General features: G+C 34.1%; 1 protein-coding gene across 4 annotated transcripts; it reads left to right on the top strand.

Annotated features, from left to right (window-relative positions):
* The first annotated feature begins 867 nt into the window (after positions 1–867).
* Positions 868–21814, top strand: LOC103988787 (rhomboid-like protein 15). Of its 4 annotated transcripts, none has more exons than XR_671979.3 (13): positions 868–953; positions 8031–8196; positions 9161–9464; positions 9642–9674; positions 9799–9890; positions 9981–10054; positions 10319–10413; positions 10486–10558; positions 15297–15472; positions 20590–20641; positions 20747–20796; positions 21415–21495; positions 21577–21814. XR_671979.3 is itself a non-coding variant. In XM_009407419.3 (13 exons), the coding sequence occupies exons 1-13, from the start codon at positions 930–932 to the stop codon at positions 21580–21582; spliced, it is 1224 nt and encodes a 407-aa protein (XP_009405694.2). In that variant the 5' UTR covers positions 868–929; the 3' UTR covers positions 21583–21814. The 4 variants fall into 4 exon arrangements, 3 of the variants coding, with proteins under 3 accessions (XP_009405694.2, XP_009405693.2, XP_065044095.1); XM_009407419.3 differs by having other exon boundaries at positions 15306–15472; positions 20740–20796; XM_009407418.3 differs by having other exon boundaries at positions 20740–20796.
* The last annotated feature ends 867 nt before the right edge of the window (positions 21815–22681 follow it).

The following is a 22681-nucleotide window of genomic DNA, read 5'->3' as shown; positions in this document are numbered from 1 at the left end:
CAAGTTTTTTGAAAATTTGCCTTGAGTATAATCGAAGAAACAAAACAATTTTGGTGAGAGAGTAAAAATTAATCTAAAGTGGATAAAATGATGCTACGTGATGACGATTAATTAGCAATGCTATTGGCATTTTAGAGATAATTTAATGCAGTGATAGAACCAAGTGTTCTCCATCCAATGTAAGAAGAAAAAAAGAAAAAAAAAAGTGAATCTATCTATTTATAGAGAGATATTTTAAAAATATTAAAAACACTAAAATACAAAAAATAAAAAAAAAGCAAAAAAGGGTTATTGATAGAAATATCCAATTATTAAGACTAATTGATAGACCCAAAACTAGCCACAAAATGAGTTTTCCGAAAAATAAAAATAAAAATCTAGGAAGGAAAAAATAGAAAAACGTTTTTTTTCATCATCTTTTTACATGATTTCTTCATGTGCATCTCTAATTTCTTATGGATTTCATCTCTATTTTTGTTCCTCGTTACCGGTGAATTCTCTCTCCAAAACAAAACCTTATGAAAATTATGCTCAATAGGAATCAACCAGAAGGAAATAAATTTGTGGTTAATTTCTCTTTAAAAATCGGGATTATTATCTAATATCCCAAACTAATCAACTTGGGATTGACCATCAACCAATAACTAAGCTTAGTGTCTGAATCCGATCCGAAAAATGGAAGGTATAATAATGTGTGAATCCGATCCGAAAATAGAAGGTACTAATGTGTTTGAATCCGATCCGAAAATGGAAGGTACTAACGTATCCATTTGGGTCCATAAAGTTATCGGTTTTTGGATACTGCACTTAGAGGGATCCGTTCCGGATCCAACCCGACAACACCCTGGTCCACGGCACTATAAAGGGGGAGAAACTGGGATGCAGAAGAAAGGCAAAGGGCAAAAAAATCCACGGCGGGGGATAGCGAGATGCGACCGAACATCGTCACCGAGGTAAGAGGTCTTCCCGTACCCCCCCACCCCCCCTTCTTCTTTTTCTGATTTGTGCTACATATAGCCTATGTTGGATGGATCCACTGGTCTTCCTCGGAATGCTTCGCCGTCCGGGATTCTGAGTAGCTCCACTTCACTTTTCTTTGCGATCATTGGGATTTTGCAGCTTGTTCTGTGGGATGAGCGAAATGTCCGCTAAAGAATCGCATATTTCTAGTTTCATTTCTTTGCTGTTGTTTGCTTGTTTGGTTCCTGCGGAAAATGAAGTAAAATCGAGGTTGTGGGATGATTACGGTTTGAGTGTTACAGATCTTGACCTAGTTATACTTGGGGTATATCATGCAAAATAGATATTTTAGTTGTGGACTTGTTCGGGGGAGAATAACTTCGTAACAACTTGCTTTGAACTGGTCTGGAGGTTGCTGGTTATTGGAGGGTCTTTATTGTTATTCAGCAAAATAATCTCGATATTTATTAGTAGCATATTGTGGACTTTGAGATTGATCTATACGTATATTTCCAATCCTGTCTAAAACTAATAGAAAAGTGGATATTACTGAAGTTCTTTACCTCTTACTAGAATTAATGCAGATTTCTGGCATGCCAAGGATAAGGATTATAGAAATGTTGCATAGGCAACTGAGAACTTACCATTAGTTCCTATATGATCAACAGCCAGTATATAATTGGGACAAGAATTTTGGTTAAGTTAAGCACATACAAACTTTAAAGACTATTTTGCTATAATGATTGCAGTTCTTGTGCTGTAAGTTCTGCTACAGCACTTGGTCATGAATTTAATTATGCGGATCTGTGAAATTCCTTGTTATGCCAATATAATAAATAATCACAATTGACGGAAGGATAGTGGTGGAAGAAACCTTTTCCATGGAATGGAATTTTTAATATGGATGATGTGCTTCCACATAAACCATAGGCACAGTCATATGATTAGCATCTGTATGTTCATTTGGAACTAGAAGTTCGATTACAAGGACAAAGAATTTGGACTCTGGATGATTATGAGATCTTGGCATGATTTGGCTATGAAGACTTGCCATAACGGAAATTATGTATTTATTAAATCTTTTTTTTGGTAAAATATTGATGGTTTTTGAGGACTAGGGAAAAAAATAATGCTTCAAAACAGCATGGAAGCAATGTTGTTAGGGTGCAAGATGTTCCCCTTTAAGTCATCTTTCATATTTAGAGTCTTATGTTTTTGAACTAGTGACTCCAACTTCAGAATTTTGTTAACTTTCCTCAAATAGACTGTTTTTGTGTTATCGAACATTTTAATATGTCAAAGTAAATATCTTGTTTAGCTATGTCCAACAATAAATAGATAATTAAAAAATGATATAAAGATTGATGTAATAAAACAAGATTGGTATGATGCATATATATCATAAGAGGCTAGAAGTGGGACTACATTACTGGTTTCTTACTTGTGGTGATGTTGAATGTTGGCACCTGGGCCTCAATTCTATATGCCGGAAGCTTGCATGACTAATTGCTTGAGGAATATTGACAAAGTGATGTGTTATATTAGTTGCTTATTTTTTATAAGAAAATGATAGTCTTAGAGTCTGAAAGCATCATGTCTGAGTTAAAGATACATAACCAACTTGAAGTACTATTTTCACCTCTAGTGATTATGTGACTTTAATCATATCAACAAAAGTTGAAATACCTCGAAAAACATTGAAGAGATAGCCAATGACCAAGAAGATTCTATTCTAGGGAAAATGGAGATTTGACTTTGTTCATATGCAAGGTCTTTTCTTATTTACAAAATGTTTTTGTAGAGTTTGTACATTTGATTGGTAAAATGAAGTCAACTTTTCAATGCTTTAATATGTAAATTTCTCCTCAAACCATCATTCAAGTAAATTTATTATGGTTATAGACTTATAGTGCAGTCATTTGTAGATGGTAGTTCCTTTTTTAATGTACGATTACTAGATAATCGTGGCCTACATATTTTTGCCTATTTTGATGCAGGAATATTTTATTTTATTTATTGTTTGAATAAATATGATTAGATTATGGAAATTCAAATGTTATCAATTGCCATATAGAACTCTGCACTATTTCTAGTTTACTTTCTTAGATACTCAAGCTAAAGAAAAATAATGAAATAAATGCAAAAAAAAAGAAGAAAGCATAATTTGTTTTGATCGAAGACTCCAAATCTGGATTGAGGATTTCTTCTCTATGAGGAAGATTCATTCTTTTACAAAGATAGAATATTATCAATTAAGAATATCATCAAAAAAGAATATTATTCAATGAATCATATATAGAAATTAATCTTCTTGAAAGAAGGAAAGAGTAGATTTATTTGTTTTTAAATAATTGTAATATTTCCTTATTTCTATATTCTTCCTATACTTAAGGTCTATAAGAAGAATAAAGAAATATTATAATTGAATGAGAAAATGAACTAATGAATTAAAGTTCGTTTTTCACATTATATATGAGTAGTGTGAGGCCATATTCATTTTTCATTGGCATGATTCCATTGTTCACATGTGAAACGAAGGCACAAGAGTGATATCAGGAGGCCCTCGAGCGCTCGCCTAAGTGTTCAGGTCAGGTGAAGTGAGGTGAGGCGAAGCTGGTGCGCCTCAAATAGGGTTTGGGCGGTTGCCTTCAATTGTGCGTCGCGTAGACGTGTGCTTGGGCCAGGGGTTGGGTGGCTTAGGTGCTTGCGCAGCCCAATTTGAATCCTGATTGAAAGTGACTTAGCTTGAGTTGAACCAAAATGTTACAATTGGTTCAGCCAAGCCAAGTCCTAACTCCAATACCGTGTCACAGGCTCGCTAGTGAGAGAAACCCTATTCTCGTTCTCTCGATCGCCCTCTTAGCCTCATTGCCTTTGTCACCGCCTCGCCTCCTCTTCACCTGAGGTCATAGCTCCTTACTATCGCCTCTTGTTTAACGATTATTCCCGTCGCTCCTCACATCCGTGCGTATGGCAGCGCTTCATTGGTGGAGGTACCTCCTCTTCAATCTCTCCCACCTGGTGTTGTACCTCTTGCCTCTCTTTCCTACTCGTTGTCGCTCTCCCTCTCATCCTTCGTTGTAGGTCTCGTCAAGCCTCCTCGACACCCCCTCCCTCCTCACTGCTTCTCACCCCTTTGCTTTGCCTCTCGTTCCTACTCATTGTCGCTTTCCTACTTTCTCCCTCCTTTATAGCCGACAAGTCTCCTTTTTCTCTGAATCTTCCTTCTCAGCTTCTTTTGCTCCTTGACAACCCCATACGATCTGTCTTGAATTCAGTAATAATGTTAATTAATAATAATAATTAGTTTTTATTAATTATAGTATATGAATTGTTTAAAGGATAGAATTTGTCATTGCTAGTATTTTGGAGTGTCACTAGAGTTTTGACATCTTCAATCATAGCTAATGTAGTTTTAGGATTATTATTATTTTTTTATTTTAGGATTTTTTTATGTTCGTAGATTAGATGGTTAAAAAAATTTACTTTGGTGTTTTAGTGGTGATATTTTGAATACGAAATAATATGAAACTCATTTATTGTCTAATTTTTATTTTAATGATTGTTTTTCTCGTTGAATGTATTGTTTATAATTTTTATATTGATGGGTGCCTTGCTTTGCTCGGGCAAGTGTCCGAACCTAGCGCCTAGCATCTTTGACAACATAGGGTTCTTTATTTTAGAAGCTTTAATTTTAAGGGATATTTATTGTTGGTCTTTTGCTTTTTATTCTATAATTTTCTTATAAAAAAGACACTTCCTTTATCTTTGCAAACTTGTCCTACATTAAATTGATATAAGAGCTTCTACCTAAAATAAAATGTTTGATCATCAAGCTTATTCAAGTTTTGACTATTTGAACTCTGGACGAGTTCTTACATAGCAAAAACATATAATGTTATTTATTGCTTGAATTAATTTGATTAGATTGTGTGTGTTTTACAAATGTAGTAATTTGTCACATGACAACATCTTTAATATTTCTATTTCAGTTCTATAAATTACTTAAGATGAGAAAAATGAAAGCAAATATTAAAATGTCAAAGAAATCACTATTTGATTTTATTACAATAACCTCAACAATGAGGGTGTTAGTTATAGCTATTTGGAGTCGGCTTCATAGATTTTTTGTTGCCATTGCGATATTTTAAAGCCCATATGTGCAGTTAAGTTAAAAAATATTTAAATTTTTATTTACAGTTTCCATTAAATTCTTTTTAGTCTTCATTTACCTCTCCTCACACTATTAACGGTATTCATTTCACATCTTTTAACTACCGCATCTATAGGTCTCTTAAGCACATGTCCATACTGTCTTAGACGATTCTCTCATTTTATCCTATATTGAATTGTTACCTAATTATTCACATATAAAAATATATTTTTTCCTTTCTTTGTAACTCGACAAATTTATTTCAACATTTTCATATTAACAATATAAACTTTTCGTATATATTGTTTCTTAACTGCCCAACACTTAGATCCATAAAGCATTGCTCATCTAACAATTGTCATAAAATTTTCTTTTAATGTCAAAGTTATATATGATTGCAGAAGACTCCTAACACTCCCACTATGTTAATCATCATGTTTTTATTATATGAATAATATCTTCATCAATCTCTTCATCGTGTTGGATAATTCTAACACTAGTAGTTATATTGTCATACATATCCTTAATAACATTAATATAATTAGTGGATATATCTTTTTTTTATGACCCACCATAATAAATCTCTATGAACTTTATTATAGGATCTCTCTAAATCAATAAAAATCGTATGCAAATATTTTTTTCTTTTATATTATTCTATTAATTATTTTAATAAATAAATAGTTTCTCTTGTTGATCTTCTAAGCATAAAATCAAATTGATTTTAGAGATATTTGTTTTAAGTCTTATCCTATATTTGATAGCCCTTTCCCAAAGTTTCATAGTATAAGTTATAATTTTAATTTCTATATCATTATGATAGTTTTGTATGTCATTTATTCTTCTATGTCACTAAGAAGCTCTTTCTTCATTCATTTTGCATCTATCTGAATCCCATAATTTTGTTTAATAGACTAGTGAACCAAGCTACTCTCTAGTCTCCTAAATTTTTTCAAACCTCAATAAGGATATCATTAGGTCCCTCACTCTTAGCTATTTTTTATCTTTTTTAAGGCATCCTCTAATTTTACGAACAAATTTATGATTGTTAAATATATCATTATTATTTGAAGTTACATCATTTGTGAAATATTTATTAAATAATTTATAAAATAATTTCTTCATCATTCCTTAATATTATTATCATTAATAAATATTGTTTGATCATCATCTTTAATGCATCTGACATTACCTAATTCGTTATCCTTTCTTTTTCTAGCTTTAGCAATTTTAATATATTTTTTTCTCGATCTTTAGTACTTAATTTGTGATAAACATTGTCATAAGCTTTATATCTTGCCATACTAATTGTCCTTTTAGCATCTTTTTTAGATTCTTTATATCTTTTAAATTTTTCCTTATTTTTATAGTTTTATCAATCCTTAAAACATGATATTTTAGTAATAATTGTTTTATGAACTTTCTCTCGCCATCATCAACTCTCTCTTAAGCTACACTTCTACCTTTAGTTTTATCACATATATCCTTTTTTATGGTCCTAATCTTATTGGCAATTGTAGTCTAAATAATATCAATATTATCTTTGTTTAAGTTCCAAATCTCCTCCTTTTTTATCCTATTCTTGAAGACCCTTACAGTATCATCTTTAAAACTTCATCATCTAATCCTAGTAAATTTTTTTGCTATCTTTTTCTTTTTCTATTTTGTACAACAAATATGTATAGCTTTATAATTCTTACATATAATTTTGCGTACCTTTCTGATGAGAAAAAAGTCTATATAGTTGTGATTATTCTTATAAGTAATCAAATGTTTATGTCTATTCTTGAAGTGAGTATTGACAATTATAAGATCATACATGGTGGTAAAATCTAAAATAATATCACCTTCTTCGTTTTTCTCCCAGTAACCAAGGCCTTGTGCACTCCTTTAAATTCGCCATATATTTTTCCTACATGACCATTCAAATCTCCAAAATCATACGAGAATGATATTATCTAAGTTTTGTAAAATTCTCTTTTGGTTTGATCAACTAGTCTAACTTGAGTGACATAAGCACTTATGACCTGTAAAACATCGTCTCCTAAGAAAAAATTTAGAAGTATAATTCTATCTCCAAATCTTTTCATATCTACAATATTATTCTTAAGATTCTTATGAACAATTTCTGCACCATTTCTATGTATAACTTTTCCTGTATTTCGAATCTTAAATCTAGTACTATCAATACAACAACAACAACAACAACAACAAAATCGAACTATTTGGGGTTGGCTACATGGCTCTTTTGCTGCCATTGAGGTATATAAAAAGTCATATGTTTGGATAAATTTAGAGTACCATCTTTAAAATGCCATTTGTAAAATCTAATACTATCAATATCTCTAGATTTTTCTCCTGTCCACTTAGTCTTTTTTAAGCAAATAATATTTATTCTTCTTTTGATCATAGTATTTATTAATTTTAGTACATTTCTTGAAAGTGTTTTTGTATTTCAAGTTGCGAATGTAATCCTTTGATCTTGGGCTAACTTCTTTGCTCACATTGGTTTAAAGAAATGAGAGAACCCTTGTCTACTTTGCACCACATTCGGACGCCTTTGTGATGGGCCGTTTTCGAGTGACCTCCTAGCCATCATTTGCAATTCGGAACACCTAGGTGGTGAGGGTGCCTCGCCTCATTTTTGTGTAATGACCTAGCCTTGTACTGAGATTGGTTAAGATCCATGTTCATGGGATCTAGTTTACGCTGGTTGTCAATGACCTAACGCAACCCTCCACCTTTTTCATTGGGACTTAGGACCAGCATTGGCATGTTATAATTTGATCTTTTTGAGGATCAGAAGTTTGAGTTTTTCATGGCTTTTGGCTTAGTAGGCTCCCAAAATATTTTTGTCATATACTGGTGATATGTTCATGCTTAAACTTCTACTCGTGTGCTCTTTTATGTTTCATAGGCAAGGCTGCCAACAAGGCTGCATCAGTGGTGGGCTACTGTTCCATTTATTACTTCTGGTGTCATTATCACTTGTGGTGTAATTTATCTGGTGTGCTTGCTGGTTGGGTATGACTCCTTTTATGAGATATGCTTCTTGCCTTCTGCAGTCGTTTCACAGTTTCAAGGTACAGTTTACCTCCTTTTGGATTCAACTATACGAAATCTGTGGTTGTTTGAGTTGCAATCAACATTTATTTTTTCTGTGATGATTAAATATCTTATCTCCAGCCAACAGATATTTATTGCCATTTGATAGCACTTTGTTATGTTCTATTATGCAGTCATGGTCATTTAATTTGTGAAGCAGTTGTTTATCCTTATAATTTCCATAATACATGCTGAAGGAATGACGAGGCATTGTATTCCCAGCTGACAAATATTTATGCACTTTATCTAGGACTTTGTTATTTCATATGGCTGACATTTAGAGTATATATTAGATAAAATTTTAATACCATGTTAACTAAGAGTGGTGAGGGTGGGCCTTGGCACAACAGGAAGGTTGCTTCTTTGGGAGATCAGGCTCGAAGTACGAAAATAGTTTCTCTATATTTAATGGTAAGGCTGTGTACATTGACCCTCTTCAGATCCCGCATTTCTGGGAGCCTCATGTGCTAGTTACACCTTTTTCTTTTTTGTTAACTAAAAATGGTGAAGGCATAATATAAGGTGTTCATATTCTTAATTATGAAGGCATGTCATTCAAGTCTTAGTATTTTATAATGCAAGGTGATGTATCGGTGAAAATTAATGTCATCCAATCAAAGGAATTTGGTAAGCCTTGATTTACTTAGACATAGCTAGGAAATGCATGAATTCTAGGTTCATCAATTTACTCAAAAGTTACTGTAAAGAACACAAAGTTATTAGGAAGCCAGGAGATCCTTAAAGTTGCTACTGGAGGAAATCAACAAATAGGATTACTACAGAATGTGCATGTAGCAGACTCAAAATATTGTCGTCACAATTCAATGCTTGGTTATGTGTCTTTCTATGAATGTCTTACATCAATAGTTAAATGCTCTATTATGTAATCCAATTAGTCATTTTTATCTCTAAGTTTCTAACATCCTTTTTAACTTCTTGCAGTATATAGGATCTACACGTCTGCTCTTTTTCATGGATCTTTGCTGCATGTTCTCTTCAATATGTTAGCTTTAGTACCTTTGGGCATGGAATTGGAGCGAATAATGGGTTCTGTTCGGCTTTTATATTTGATGCTCTTTCTTGCAACTACCAATTCTATATTTCATCTCATTATTGCTGTAGTGGTGGCTGGAAATCCATTACATCCTTTGCCATTTCTCATGAACCAATGCTCCATTGGCTTCTCTGGAATCATATTCTCAATGATCGTCATAGAAACAAGCTTGAGCGGTGTTCAATCTAGAAGGTTGGTAGTGTTTTATTGCACTTTGGCATGTTCACTCAAATCCACATATGGAATTACTTGTTTTGCTTCTGTAAGCTTTTTGATGTCAGTTAACACCACAATCAATATCTGATAACTTGTGATGTTCTTGATAAATGGACCTTTCACATTGCGTTGACCTATACTGCTGTTTTGCAGTGTTTTTGGACTCTTCAATGTTCCTGCTAAATGGTATGTGCCTGCCTTGTTGTCATAGGAACTAAGAAGTCTTGTCAATTCGTTTTTGTCTTGACTCGGTTAACTATTTTTTTCATGATAAGATGGAAACCTTCACCATGGAATTGTTTTTATTTAGGTATGCATGGATCTTATTGGTACTTTTTCAACTTCTGGCATCTAATGTATCATTGTTGGGGCACTTGTGTGGCATCCTGTCTGGATTTGCATGTTAGTTCTTCCATTTCCTTTTGACTCTCATGTTTGTTCTTTATGTTCATTTTGTTCATTAGTTATTTGTTCTTTTGTTGTTTCATCCAGACACATATGGATTCTTTAACTACTTACTTCCTGGGCCATCTGTCTATTCTGCCATTGAAAGCTTCTCTATCCTGGTAATTTTTTAATTTGAACCAGCATATTTGGCCACTTCATGCAAGTCCTCTGTGAAGATTAACCATCCAAGGACCACACTGCTAGATGTTTGCGCTTAAGCATTGCAACGGCATGCATGAGATCTTACATTCATGTTCACAAGTAGAAAAAAAGTATATATCACAGATAATTATTTTATACTGTTTAAGTGATTTGATCCATTTATCTAGCTTTACAACTTTCCTAGTTATTGCCAGGCTGAAATTTAATATTTGGTTTTGCAGTCATTATGTGTAAGGCGTCCTGGATTTATATTGTGCACCGGAGGGACTACATATGGTCAGCTTCCCACACATTCAAGTACAGCTACAATGTCCAAGTATGTCAGATCTACATGTTTTTCTGATTAACTTGTACTTTGAGGACTTAATTTCATATGTCCTTTATGTAGTGGTCTGAGTTCAGGAAATTTATGGAGGAACATCTCTTCATGGATGCCACAAAGGGCGGCATCAACTGCTCAGGTAAATGATCTATCAAAACAAAACCAAATGTCTTGTAGTTTGGAAGTTGTTTGTACATGGGTACAAGAATGCTACATGCTATGCCTGTGATGATCACAATCTGGCATAATCCTTGCTAGCTGTACTGTGCTCATGCTGGATGTGGCAGTTCTCAACCCAAGGGCATCATGCAGCTGGTGGTGTCGTTGCATGCAGTCACCAGCATTTTGGAAAAAGCGCCGGTACACATGGCACATACACGAGCAAATTATGCATTCTGTATTATGCAATACTTCACTGCACATACACATGAGCACATTATGCACTCTATATAATACAATACTTCACTGGCATAGTTCATTGACCACAAGTCGTATGATCAAATTTCCATCCCTCTGGAGTGAATACATGTGTTTACCGTGACCTCGAGATTTGAGGGCAATATCACTAGTTAAACTAAGAGCCATTTTTGTTGTTTCTAACAACTGAGATTTGAGGGCAATATCACTAGCTAATCTCTTTAGGTTTTCCTCTACTTCTTGGATAGTCATTTTAATCAACTTATCTAGTCTATCATACCACCTTAAAGGGGTTTACCATTGTTTTCCTTAATTGGAACTATCCTTAATTGTTTAAGAATGGAAATATCTTGTATTTTATTTTATTTATTAAGGTAGTAACCCCACATCCATCTCAGCACAATGATCAAAGCTAGATCTTTAATTTGGTAAAGTCATTAAAAAGAGAAGATTAATTTGTTGGATTTATCTGGTCTAGGCAGTGGTTCTATCTTAAAGTTTCTCCATCTTTGGCTTTACTCAATAAGGAAGAAAAAGACTAGAGTGGGAAGTCAGATATCACAGTGAAGAAAACATGTGGATTTGTTATGGCTCATATTTCAGTAGTCTTAAATTCTCTTGGACTGAGATCAGTGTTCTTGTGACACAACTCAGTAGATAAGCTACTCTAATAGCAGATGAGAGATCATTTTTGTCAAAATTCATTATCTTGACTTGATTTTATGATTATCATAATATCTTGACAATGTAATGTTCATCAACCAAATCATAGGTTGTCCAAGACAGCTTCATCAAATACTAATCTTTTAATGCAGAGATAAAGGGCTTGCATTAGTAGCGAAAAGATTAATTGGTGAAAGAATTGGAAAGTCGAATGATACTTGTCAAATTCTGCTCTTTCTTGATGGATTATTGAATTAATGGATACAACAACAAATTGGAAGTTTCCAGGGGTTCGGTTACATCAATCTTTTGTTCCAACTGAAAACTCTATTGAGGACAACATCACTAGTCAAATTAAGAGCAATAATTACTGTTACACTAATGTATTTATTAAATTCTCTTAGGCTTAAATTTGACTTTTAGATTGACAAACCAATACCTTAGAACCTGGTAAATGTATTTACATGGCAATCTTCAAAAAGTGTGACCATAATATTTGGAATAAGGTGAGTATGCATTTTTAACATCATGTTATATAGTTAGATGATAGGCTTTTGATAGTGGGAGACTGAAATGAAAGATGTTACACTCATGTATTTATTAATTGTTTTAAGGCTTAGATTCAACTTATAGATTAACAAACCGATGCTTTAGAACCTTGGTAATGTGTTTACATGGGCAATCTTCAAAAAAGGTGACCATAATATTTGGAATAAGGTGAGTATGCATTTTTAACATCATGTCATATATTTAGGTGGAAGGCTTTTGATAGTGGGAGACTGAATTGAAAGATCTGTTAATGGTTGTACTTTATATTTGAATGAAAAGGATGTTGGAGTAATCCATGCTTAGTCGCCTAGGTCCTTAGAGCCTAGGCATAAGGCACAAGAGTAGCCTAGTCAAAGGTGCTAGGCGCTAAAAGGTAACAAGGTGCGCCAAAATGCTCGTGGCGCTAGGCGCTCACCCGAGCGAAGCGAGGTTCTCTCAAATATAAAAATATAAAAATATATCATGATTGATAAACATGATCACTAAAATAAAAATGGCACATCAAATTGTATTCATTTGAAATACCAAATTACATTATCCAATTCCAATAATAAAAATGTCAAAACAAAACAATCATCAATGATCAACAAAACTAGATTGCACTTCTATGTAGGATCCTTCTTTCAGTTTCTTGTCGATGATTAATGCCTATCAGTGATTGTTGATGGGGAGGAAGACATTGTCATTCGTCGATAGGGAGGAAGACACCGAATGTGTGCCCTTAGGTTTCCTAAGGAGACATAGGGTTGTGCGTATGATGGGGGGTTGGGGGTGTTTGGTGAAGCGTGTTGACCTGGTTCGATCAAACCAAAATCAATGAACCCAATTCATTTAGGCTCGACCCAAGCACTTGGGCCATGGACGTGTGCCTGGGCTGCCCCCAATTGAAGGCACCCACTTGGATCACTTACTAGGCACTTGGGCCTCGCATCACCTCGCTTGAGTGCCTGGTGACTTCACTGTACCAAAGGTGTTGTGCATTTCAGTGAAGCAATGCATACAATATATTTATTGACAGGAAACTTGTAGGTGAAATGAAACTAAGGTTTGACATGACATTCATTATACATGAATACTTAAAATTTCACTTTGTTCATTCAGAAGGTAGACCCAGTTATGCTAATTGCGAAAAGCACCTTGGTAGAAAGTGATGATGAGTAGGATGCTAAGAGCAGCAGCCTTTGGGTACTTTATCATGAGTTTACTGGAATTACCTACATGTAGCAAGTACCAAAAAAGACTATAGTGGGCCAATCAACTGAGCTGTCATGGTAACTCTATAATTCATAATTGTGGAAGCAATTTATTTGGTCTGAAGACACAATAGTTTAGGTTTTTCTACAAGCTATCCAGATCATCAAAAGTTTGCTGTATAAAACAAAAAGAGATGGCCTATATTACTCAATTTCTTCGATGGAGATACTTGGTTTGATGTAATCACCTTAAAAAGAAGGTGGTACATTATATATTGAGCAAAGTGTAGTCAAAACCATAGTTATAAGAATCGGATCAAATGGTCAAACTGGAAAGCTGAGAACTGGACACTTCATTGGCCCGACTCAATCATAAGATGTCTCCGTTTGTAAGCCATGATGAACTGATTGACATTACTAGTTTTTGGATGACCCACATGATGAACTCAATCATGAGATGTGTTTAGTAGGACCTCCATTGTTTGAAAATTTGTTCAAGATGATTTAAATGCCCTTTATTTATTTTTTTTTCTTTTTTGCTCTTGAGGATATTAAAGTCAATTTTGTGATAGGATTGTGGGAAAAGGGGAAACACTGTGGAAAGGTTCGATCTTCCTTCTCTCAATGTTTGGCTCCTCCATTATTAATAATAATAGGATATTCTTCAGTTGTCCCTCTCCCTTCTGCCATCTTGTCATAAATTTAGCTGGTTTTGCTTGAGCATTGCATTAACTTTATTGTATCCATCCGTTTAGCGTCCGCCTCCATGTAACCTTGTAGTCTCGTAGGGGCCTGCAAGGAAAAAATAGATTAGTGGAAGTGAAGCACGGGATCACACAAGTAGATACTAACGAAAACACTTTATAGACATTGTAAAATATAGAGATAGACTTAGCAAAGATTTGAACGATTGTTCAAGGTAGTTCATCATACACAAAGTAGTTATGCACAAGTGCCTATGCGACGCCAAGACCGAGCAATGACCCATCCTTAGACATATAATTGAAACCCCATCCGACCCAATGCCACCATCTAAGGGTTCTAGGGTGATGAGACAACTGATGTTTTATACCAAAACACTGTTAGCCAGAATTCAATTGTAGCATGTGATTTCACGTGGCTAGCTGCTCTACCTATAATGCTTGCATGTTTTACAAAACAAAGAACACATAACAAAAACACTACCAATAGCAGAATGAGGCTGCCAAGACTACTAAATAGTCGTTACAAGATGGCTGGGTGAAACACCCAAAAACACCCAAAAGTGGTAGAGAAAGTGGTCAGGGACATATATCGAACATAGTCCCTCTCCCTTTGATCAACCTTTCCTCTTAACTATTCTTTCGTTTTCCCCTCTTGCTTTAGTCGTTCCTCTCGTCCTATCTACTCGTTCAATGATCCCTCTTTTTCCCTTCACAGCCCTTCTCCCTCCCTCCAGTCAACATAGTGCTTAAGATTGTTCCCCTTTTTTTATTAATTATATTAATTTTATTGTTAAAAACATTTTCCTAATCTTATGTGTAATTCAATCTATTATTATATTTTTAGATATATTTTCTGATTAAACATGTGGTCCAACTAATTGAACCATCTATTTGCTTGGTTTGTTTCTGATAAATATGGTTTCAACCCTGCCCTTTGTTTCTTATTTTTCTTTCATTTCTTTATTGCTGCTCGTAAACTTAAATTTTGTTTCTGGTACTCAATATTTTTTATTTTAGTTGACATAATCTGGTATTATTGGTATTTCTTGAGTCCATATATAGCTTGTTGTCAGCATGAGGCCCTTAGATTCCTTCTCAGGGAAATGAGCTGTTTAACTTTATTTGAAGCTATCAGTATCAGTGCAGAATCTGACTTTAATATGCAACGAAATTTGATGCCAGACAATTTTCATGTCTATCCATTCTTTTTTATTTCATATTTAGATTCCTCTTGTCTTTGTCTCATGCATTCTGACTTCGTTGCTTTTTTTATTTGTCATGATTCTTGAATGGAAAACATTTATAATGTTCCATAATTACAGCGAGTTTATAATGATATAAACAATTGTAGCCAGCACAGGATCCAAGATTTCCTGGAAGGGGAAGGACTCTTGGTTCTACTGGAAATCAGTTGTTAACTCCAGCTGATTCTGACTTGAGCTTGCATGCAAGGCTTTTAGATAACTCCACAAATCGTCCATTGGAGACAACAACATTAAGTACAGAAACATGGTTACCAGACGCAAGGTATGGCCAATCTTGTTTGTAGAATTACTTCTTTTTCTTGGAACATATGGTTTTTCATGTCTTTTATATTTACCAAGTTTTCTATGTGCTTTCTATCTTCTGATTTAACAAACTGAAAGAGTCTTCCAGCAACATACTGAAATAGGTCTAGTATGTTAATTCTTCCTATCAATTACGACAAGTTTTACCAGTTGAGATAGCAACTTCATCAGTTATTATCTTGGATCCCAAGAGGATTTCAAGTTCACAGGCATAAGATGTTTAGTTATATTTTGTTCCACACTTCCACCTTTTTTATTATCATACATCTTATATCTTGCTAAACTGAGACAACGCAGAGTGCATTAAATTTCAGTTTGTAGATGATTTCCAATATGCCCGAGTTTAGGCTTTACATGGTGACCACTGAAATTCCTGCATGCTTAAATTGCATGTTTAGTGCGTACAATTGAATGATCATCTAAGATGTGATGAATGAACATATGATAAAGGTGGATCAAATATGTTTGGAAGCAGAATGAACTATATATATATATATATATATATATGTATATATATGTATATATATATACATGTATATGTATATATATACATATACATGTATATGTATATATATACATATACATATACATATACATGTATATATATATACATATATACATATATACACACACACACACACACACACACACACACACACACACACACACACACACACACACACACACACACATATATATATATATATATCCTAACGAGGCAGGAAGAATGTCGCTTGTGAATAAGCTATTCTTCCTAATCTTGATCACCTTGTTTTTCGAATCTATTACCGTTTTGGTGTTCCTATGATGCTCATGTATGCTCGTAGACTGTGAAGAAATGGATTAAAGGTGTTCTTGAATCTTTATGACATTAAAGGTTTGTCTCAATTGGATTGTGCTTGAGGTCTAAACTGGGATTTTATTGGCAGTGGAGCATGGTTTACTAAAACTCAAGCTATCTAAAATTTGAAATTAGGGTTGCCAACATCAAGGTTTAGAATCTCCGTCTAATATTGAGATCAGTTGGTGGTCAGACCATGGATGCGAGGAGGTGGTGGTGACTGAAGTTTGTGGCAGTGGGGGAGGTGGAGTCTTCGACCAAGGTGAAGGGAGGGAAAACGTGGGTGTTAGCGATGGAACCTTTGAGGCTGACGTTGTTGGTGCAGGATCGTCTTAATTTATCTTTCTTTAAAATAATTTTGTTAGTTATGTTGTATTTTGCAAATGTCATAAATTGTTATGTGATTTCTTCTATGATCTTACACGAGTTATCAATAATTTCCAAAGAGAAAAAAATGGAAAACCCAAAAAAGGAGACAATTTTGTGTTTGATTTGACTTTCTGAGGAATAAGGAAGGAGTCAAATCTTGAGCTTGATTGGAGATTCCATATCTTAATTGGAGATTTCATTCCATGATATGGAAGTTAACATAAAATGAAGCCTAACAGTTAAATATTTTATCATTAAGTAAAACTATTTCCTAAATCAAATTTGAAAATATATATGTATATGTATATATACATATATATACACAAATACATACATAAATACATACATATATATATATATATATACATATACATATATATATACATATACATATATATACAGATACATATACTTATATATACACGTATATATACACGTATATATATACATTTACACACACACACACACACACACACACACACATATATATATATATATATATATATATATATATATGGTTGCGTAGTATATTGTTGTATCTAGGTGTCTACAAAAGGGGGAAAGGGTTGTTACTCGGAACGTTAGAGAATGGATGATGAAAGCTTTTCCCAATAGTATGAGTGGTGTGACATCTCTAGAAGGTGACTCTTAGAGCCATGCATATCTAATACTTACCCATGGTGTGGTGCATGAGGCATGTCTAGTGCCAGGCAAAGATCACATGAAAGCCAGTAATTACTGGTTCGTATTATTTGCTTATTGCATAGGGTGATACCTGACTGCACAAGCATTTATATTTGCTAGTAATCCTATGGCCAATGCCTTGACTCTTCCCACTTTTCATCTATTAGCCCCCTTCTGTCTTCTCTTATTTTTCTTTAATTGAAAACGTTGGTAAATTATCAAATCAACCTCGCATTTTAAGATAATATTGCATTATTTACCAAATCAAGATTAAACTGAAGTCAAATCTTTATATTATTTTTTTTTTGAATGGTTTGTTTCTTGCCTAAGTTTCATTTGTTTTTGTGTATATGGTACTTGAATGCTTGCTTCAAATGCATCCTTTCCTCGTGCAGCTGAGTTTGGTTCTACACTGATAGGTGAATGTTTGCATCAGATGTTGGCCTCAGATTTGGTTTACATCCCTCTGGAACTTGATCATATATCACTATTTTTTTAAATTTGTGTACATAATTTTTTTTGTTAATGATTTATAGAAAAATGACATTAAAACAAATGCCAATGCGGTCCAGCAGCATGTCCATTATTGGTTGTAGTAAGGTCAAAATTGTATTTGGCCTGAGAAAATTTTTGGCGTGGCTATATGCACCAAACTTGTTAAACTCGCGATCTGGGTTGTAAGATCACAAGATACAACAAACCAACTCATCAAATAGTCAAAAGTCAGGCCGGTTTTTGAAATGAAAATCGAACAGGCTCAGGCCAACTTGCAAGTTGACTTGGTAAAATTGGTTGAATCATTTGAGTTGACTCTAATTTATCGAGTGGACTCAATGGACTCACATAAAAAAAAACATGAGCCTACATGGTGTAATGAGAAGACATGGTGGAGCCTTAGCAATTAGTGTCACAGCTACTGACATCGCCAGTTGAGGCACCTCCTCTGCTGCTGCCACAGGCCACCCTCTTCTCTCTTTCATTATTACAGGCCAAACTGCCTTCTTTTAGCCAGTACACTTTTCTCCTCTCATCTCTCCTGTTCTCTCATCTCTTCTCTCTCATTCTCTACTCTCTTCTCTCGTGGCTCCTGTTGTCTCTGCTGTCTTCTTGTGTTCTCTTTTTTCTCCTATTTCCTCCCTCTCCAGTTCCCTCCCATCTATTATCTTTTCTCCCCTCTCTTGTTCTCTCCTTTCCAATCTCCTCCCCTTCTACAATCACTCAATAAAACCTGAATTAATTTCAGCCATTGCCTACTGTTCATGATTACAAAGGATATGTAATTGCTGTTAAATTTTTGATCCTAAGTTGATGCCAAAATGTTTTTTATTTTAACTCCATCTAATTTTTTTTTGGAAGAATTGGCGACCTGGCCTCTGAGGTTGAATATTTTATTATGAGACTATATATCTGTGATCTCTCTTTTCATGAGCTCAGTTTATTCTCTTATAAAAGCTGGAATCAAAGGCATAAACTTATGACTACAACAATGTAGCAGGGTTTTTCTTCCATGTTTCAATAAAAAATCCAATGCTGGAGTTAACAAAATACAAGAAGTAAAAAAGAAAAGTAATGAGTACTTAAACCATCGGTCCTTGTTTTCTTTTTCTAGAGTTCATAAAGGCAACTTAGGTGCATATCAAGATCATAAAAATAGCTCACTAATTGGGCAAATTTAAGGGACACCTGCAAGACTAACTTTTGAGACATTGCCCAACTACCTCCTTTGATTCAATTGCTTGGCTTCTTGTGACACTCAACCCCACTCCTCCCTCTATTTTATTGTCCTTACCTTCAATGAGATTTTGAAATGTTACGAAGAAGGAAAGAAAATGAAAAGAAAGAACACATTCTTCAATGAGACCAAAATATTAAACTAATAACTCTAAATTTCTGCTTCAACTATCATTAGTAATATATGAACCAAGGTTCGCCATACAGCAATGTATCGTTCGGTACAGGTGATATGTACCTTTTCGATAATGGATTGGTATAGGCGGTACATCGGTATGCCTTCATGTACCATGTGTTGGTACACTCGGTATGACTCGATACATCTCAGTACGCACCATACCGATCGATAGCTGGTTTGTACATTGATATGGACTAGTAAGGCGAACCATGATGTGAACATCTTTGTTTATTACAATAGAAATTGCGTAGCTCATAAAATCACTCTTTTGTTAATGAGTATCATTCTTTAGTTGTGATTCTTGAGTAATGGAGAGATCAATCAAACCATTGTAAACCTTAAAAAAAATTATTCATTGAGATAAGAGATATAATAATTCAAATATACATTCACTTTAATATAAGTACAAATAATAACTTAAGGACATATAATAGTTAATCTTATTAAGAGAAATTATTTATAAGCATATGTAATCTTAAATTTAACTCATATAAATTGTAAGATTTTATGATCCAATCCTATGATTTGAGTTTATGACCTTTATGATCATAGGCAGGCAAGCAAATTTGGAAATCTTGATATACAGTCTCTCAAAGAATTCAAATGGGAGAAAGCAATTTGCCAGAGGGTTAGTCTTTTGATTGGATGAGATGACTAATCTGCCACTAATTTCATTACCTTGAAATCCATCCAACAGAAAATGACTGCAGTAGAGGCTATATTTTGGGTGACTGATAGAGTTCCTGTTTACTCTTAAGTGAGTGGAGTTTTGAGGAGACGTAATATGAGTAATTATTTGAGTTGTTTATTGGTATTTATTGTTTAAAGCTTTGATCAACTATGTTGAGGAATTCTCATGTGAGGATTAGAGATACTAGTATCATCCGTAGATAAACAATTTGATTTGTCTTCAACAAATTAATTAGGTATTTCTTGTTAAGTTGATCTTCAGATATATCATTTTTAGTTCAAATTGACTGTCCAGTATATTATTTCAGTTTCTTCTTTTGCATTTAGGCTGCTTAGATGAACTTGTACATGCTTGACACCTGAGATATTTTATTAAAATAAAAAATACAAAATGAAAGAAAATGGAAAAGTGAATCTATAAATCATCATACTGTTAGTTCTCAAGATCCTCCTTTTAGATTCAAGACTTTTCCTCCCACTCTCATTAGTCATCAATGAATTTTTCTTTATCTTTTAATCTGTTTTCTTCATTTAGACTGGATCATTCATGTATGATTTATGGAACTTTTTCATCATGATTTAGGCATTCTACTCTAGACACTGAAGCAGTTGCTGGATTAGTGACAACCAATCAGGTTGATGTTTTCAGTTCTTTTACTGAAATAATTTTTTTTGTTTATTAATAGTTTCACTTCTTTATTAGTAGAAACCTTTATTTAGTAATTTTTTACAGGGTGTAGATATCTTCGAAGAGGAACTCAAGAAACTTGTAGCAATGGGTTTTGAGAAGGTATTTTTATTGCATATGGAACTCAAGAAACTTGTAGCATTGACTATTTCCTTCCGTAGTGGAATCAGCCATGGGGATTTGCTTATGAAATTTTGGGTACCTTCTCTATTGTTTGAAGCAGGCCTCGAATTGCATCAAACAACGTAGAACATGGAAATGAATAAATGCTATGCAGAATCTTCTAGTCACTGTGGTGATGGAACTGTCATTGTGAAAAAAATTCTCATATGATCTTCTAGTCATTGGTCCAGGAATATAAAAAGTGATTATTTTGGAAAAGAAAGGTAGAAATTGTTGAATGTCAGTTTAAAAGTTCGGTGGTTGCTCACAGTTCATCTATAAGCTAAATTGAAAAACCTGATCAAATTCAGTCGTGATTGTTAAAGGTTAAAACTTTCGCTGCTAAAATCAACTCATGAATTTGAATCTTCAATTTTATTGCATCTTAATCCTACTTGCATTTGTCCGCCATGGGTATCCCTTTTGTGATTTCTGCTAATAAGTTGTTCTCACATCTATGTAATCGCTTCATGTAATCGATTTGGGATAAGAGTTTCCCGAGCAACCTATTTATTTTAGGCTGCCAAGTTGTGACTTTATGCAATCGCTTTACTGCAGACTGAAGCTGAAGTTGCCTTGGCTGCTGCCGATGGAGATCCTAGTGTTGCCATTGAAATTCTAATGAGCCATCAGCAGCAGGCATGTCACATTCCTCCCTTTTAGTTGGCTAAAATTTCGCCTTCACCTACCTATTAGACTCTATTTTTCTTGACAACACAGGGATAAGGATCTGGGATATGCGCTTGGTGTGAGCAAATTCATGGAAGGACATACAAAGCAGTGTCGATCTACTACTTACTACCTCTGCACCTTTGTGCGTTTCCAGGATTATGTCCTTGCTACGTGAGTCTTCAATTTTCAAGTTGTGGAATACGATAGGTGTAACACTAGCATGGAAATGCACAAATTTACTCGCAAATGATATGATATATAAATTGGTTGTGGCTGGATCAGAACATGATGATAGTTGGTGATTAGAAGACCCAAATACAATTTTTCAAAAGAGTCAGGAAGGAGAATGCGGAATTAAAGTTTTCACTAAATAAAACCTTGGTAATCAAAACTGAAACGTAACTGTGACTTTTTTTCTTTTTCTTTTTTAAATTCGAAAGTTGGATTCGTACTTGCAAGTTGCACTACTATTTTGTTCGAAATAGGTTATTCTATTTAATCACATATTGCCATTGAGAAATAGCCTATCCTCTTGATTTAGTGTGTGTAAAACTCATATAAGATTTGTATGTTTTGTTTTGCGTGTTATTACGGAGTAGTTTCATATCATTTGATGTATCCTTGTGAGAGTTTTATGTCTGTAACAGACAGACGAAATGGTAGGGGGTAAAAACGACTATACATTTGTGCACATTTATATGGAGATGCGATGAGAGGGAAAATGGCTTCTTTAACTTAATTCTTGTATAAATTCATCATCTTAGTCTTCTGTATCTGCAAACACTAGATAATATGTTGTACATGCATTGTTAAGATCCATTTGTCATTGCATCTATTTTGGAAATAGAAATTAAAGATTTTATTTTGATAATTCTTACTGGGTAATTTATGCATGAGAAATTATCATGAGCTGTCTTTTTTTTTTGTTTTTGTTTTTTTGTTTGAATGGACATGTTTTTTTTAATTCTTCTTCTTCTCTTTTTTTTTTTTTATTGAGTAGACAAAAGTATGCCTGTGTCTTTTTTGCTTTATTTATTATATGGTAATGAATCTATCAAACCTAAAGGAGTATAAACCAAATCAAATGGGACCAGTTTGATCCGATTGTGGTGTCTTCTCCCTCCTACAAATGTTTCTTCTTCCCATCCATTCT

This window comes from Musa acuminata, chromosome BXJ1-6 (assembly GCF_036884655.1).
Source record: "Musa acuminata AAA Group cultivar baxijiao chromosome BXJ1-6, Cavendish_Baxijiao_AAA, whole genome shotgun sequence".
NCBI classification, from domain to species: Eukaryota; Viridiplantae; Streptophyta; class Magnoliopsida; order Zingiberales; family Musaceae; genus Musa; species Musa acuminata.
Note: the sequence above shows the minus strand (reverse complement) of the source record. Positions and strands in the feature narration are given on the sequence as shown.

Excerpts from the sequence above, each read along its gene's own strand:
- LOC103988787 (XM_009407418.3), top strand. The coding sequence starts at position 930 with ATGCGACCGAACATCGTCACCGAG. Across the intron at positions 8,197-9,160 it reads AGTCGTTTCACAGTTTCAAG|TATATAGGATCTACACGTCT; the intron begins GTACAGTTTACC and ends AACTTCTTGCAG. Across the intron at positions 20,642-20,739 it reads GATTAGTGACAACCAATCAG|GGTGTAGATATCTTCGAAGA; the intron begins GTTGATGTTTTC and ends AATTTTTTACAG.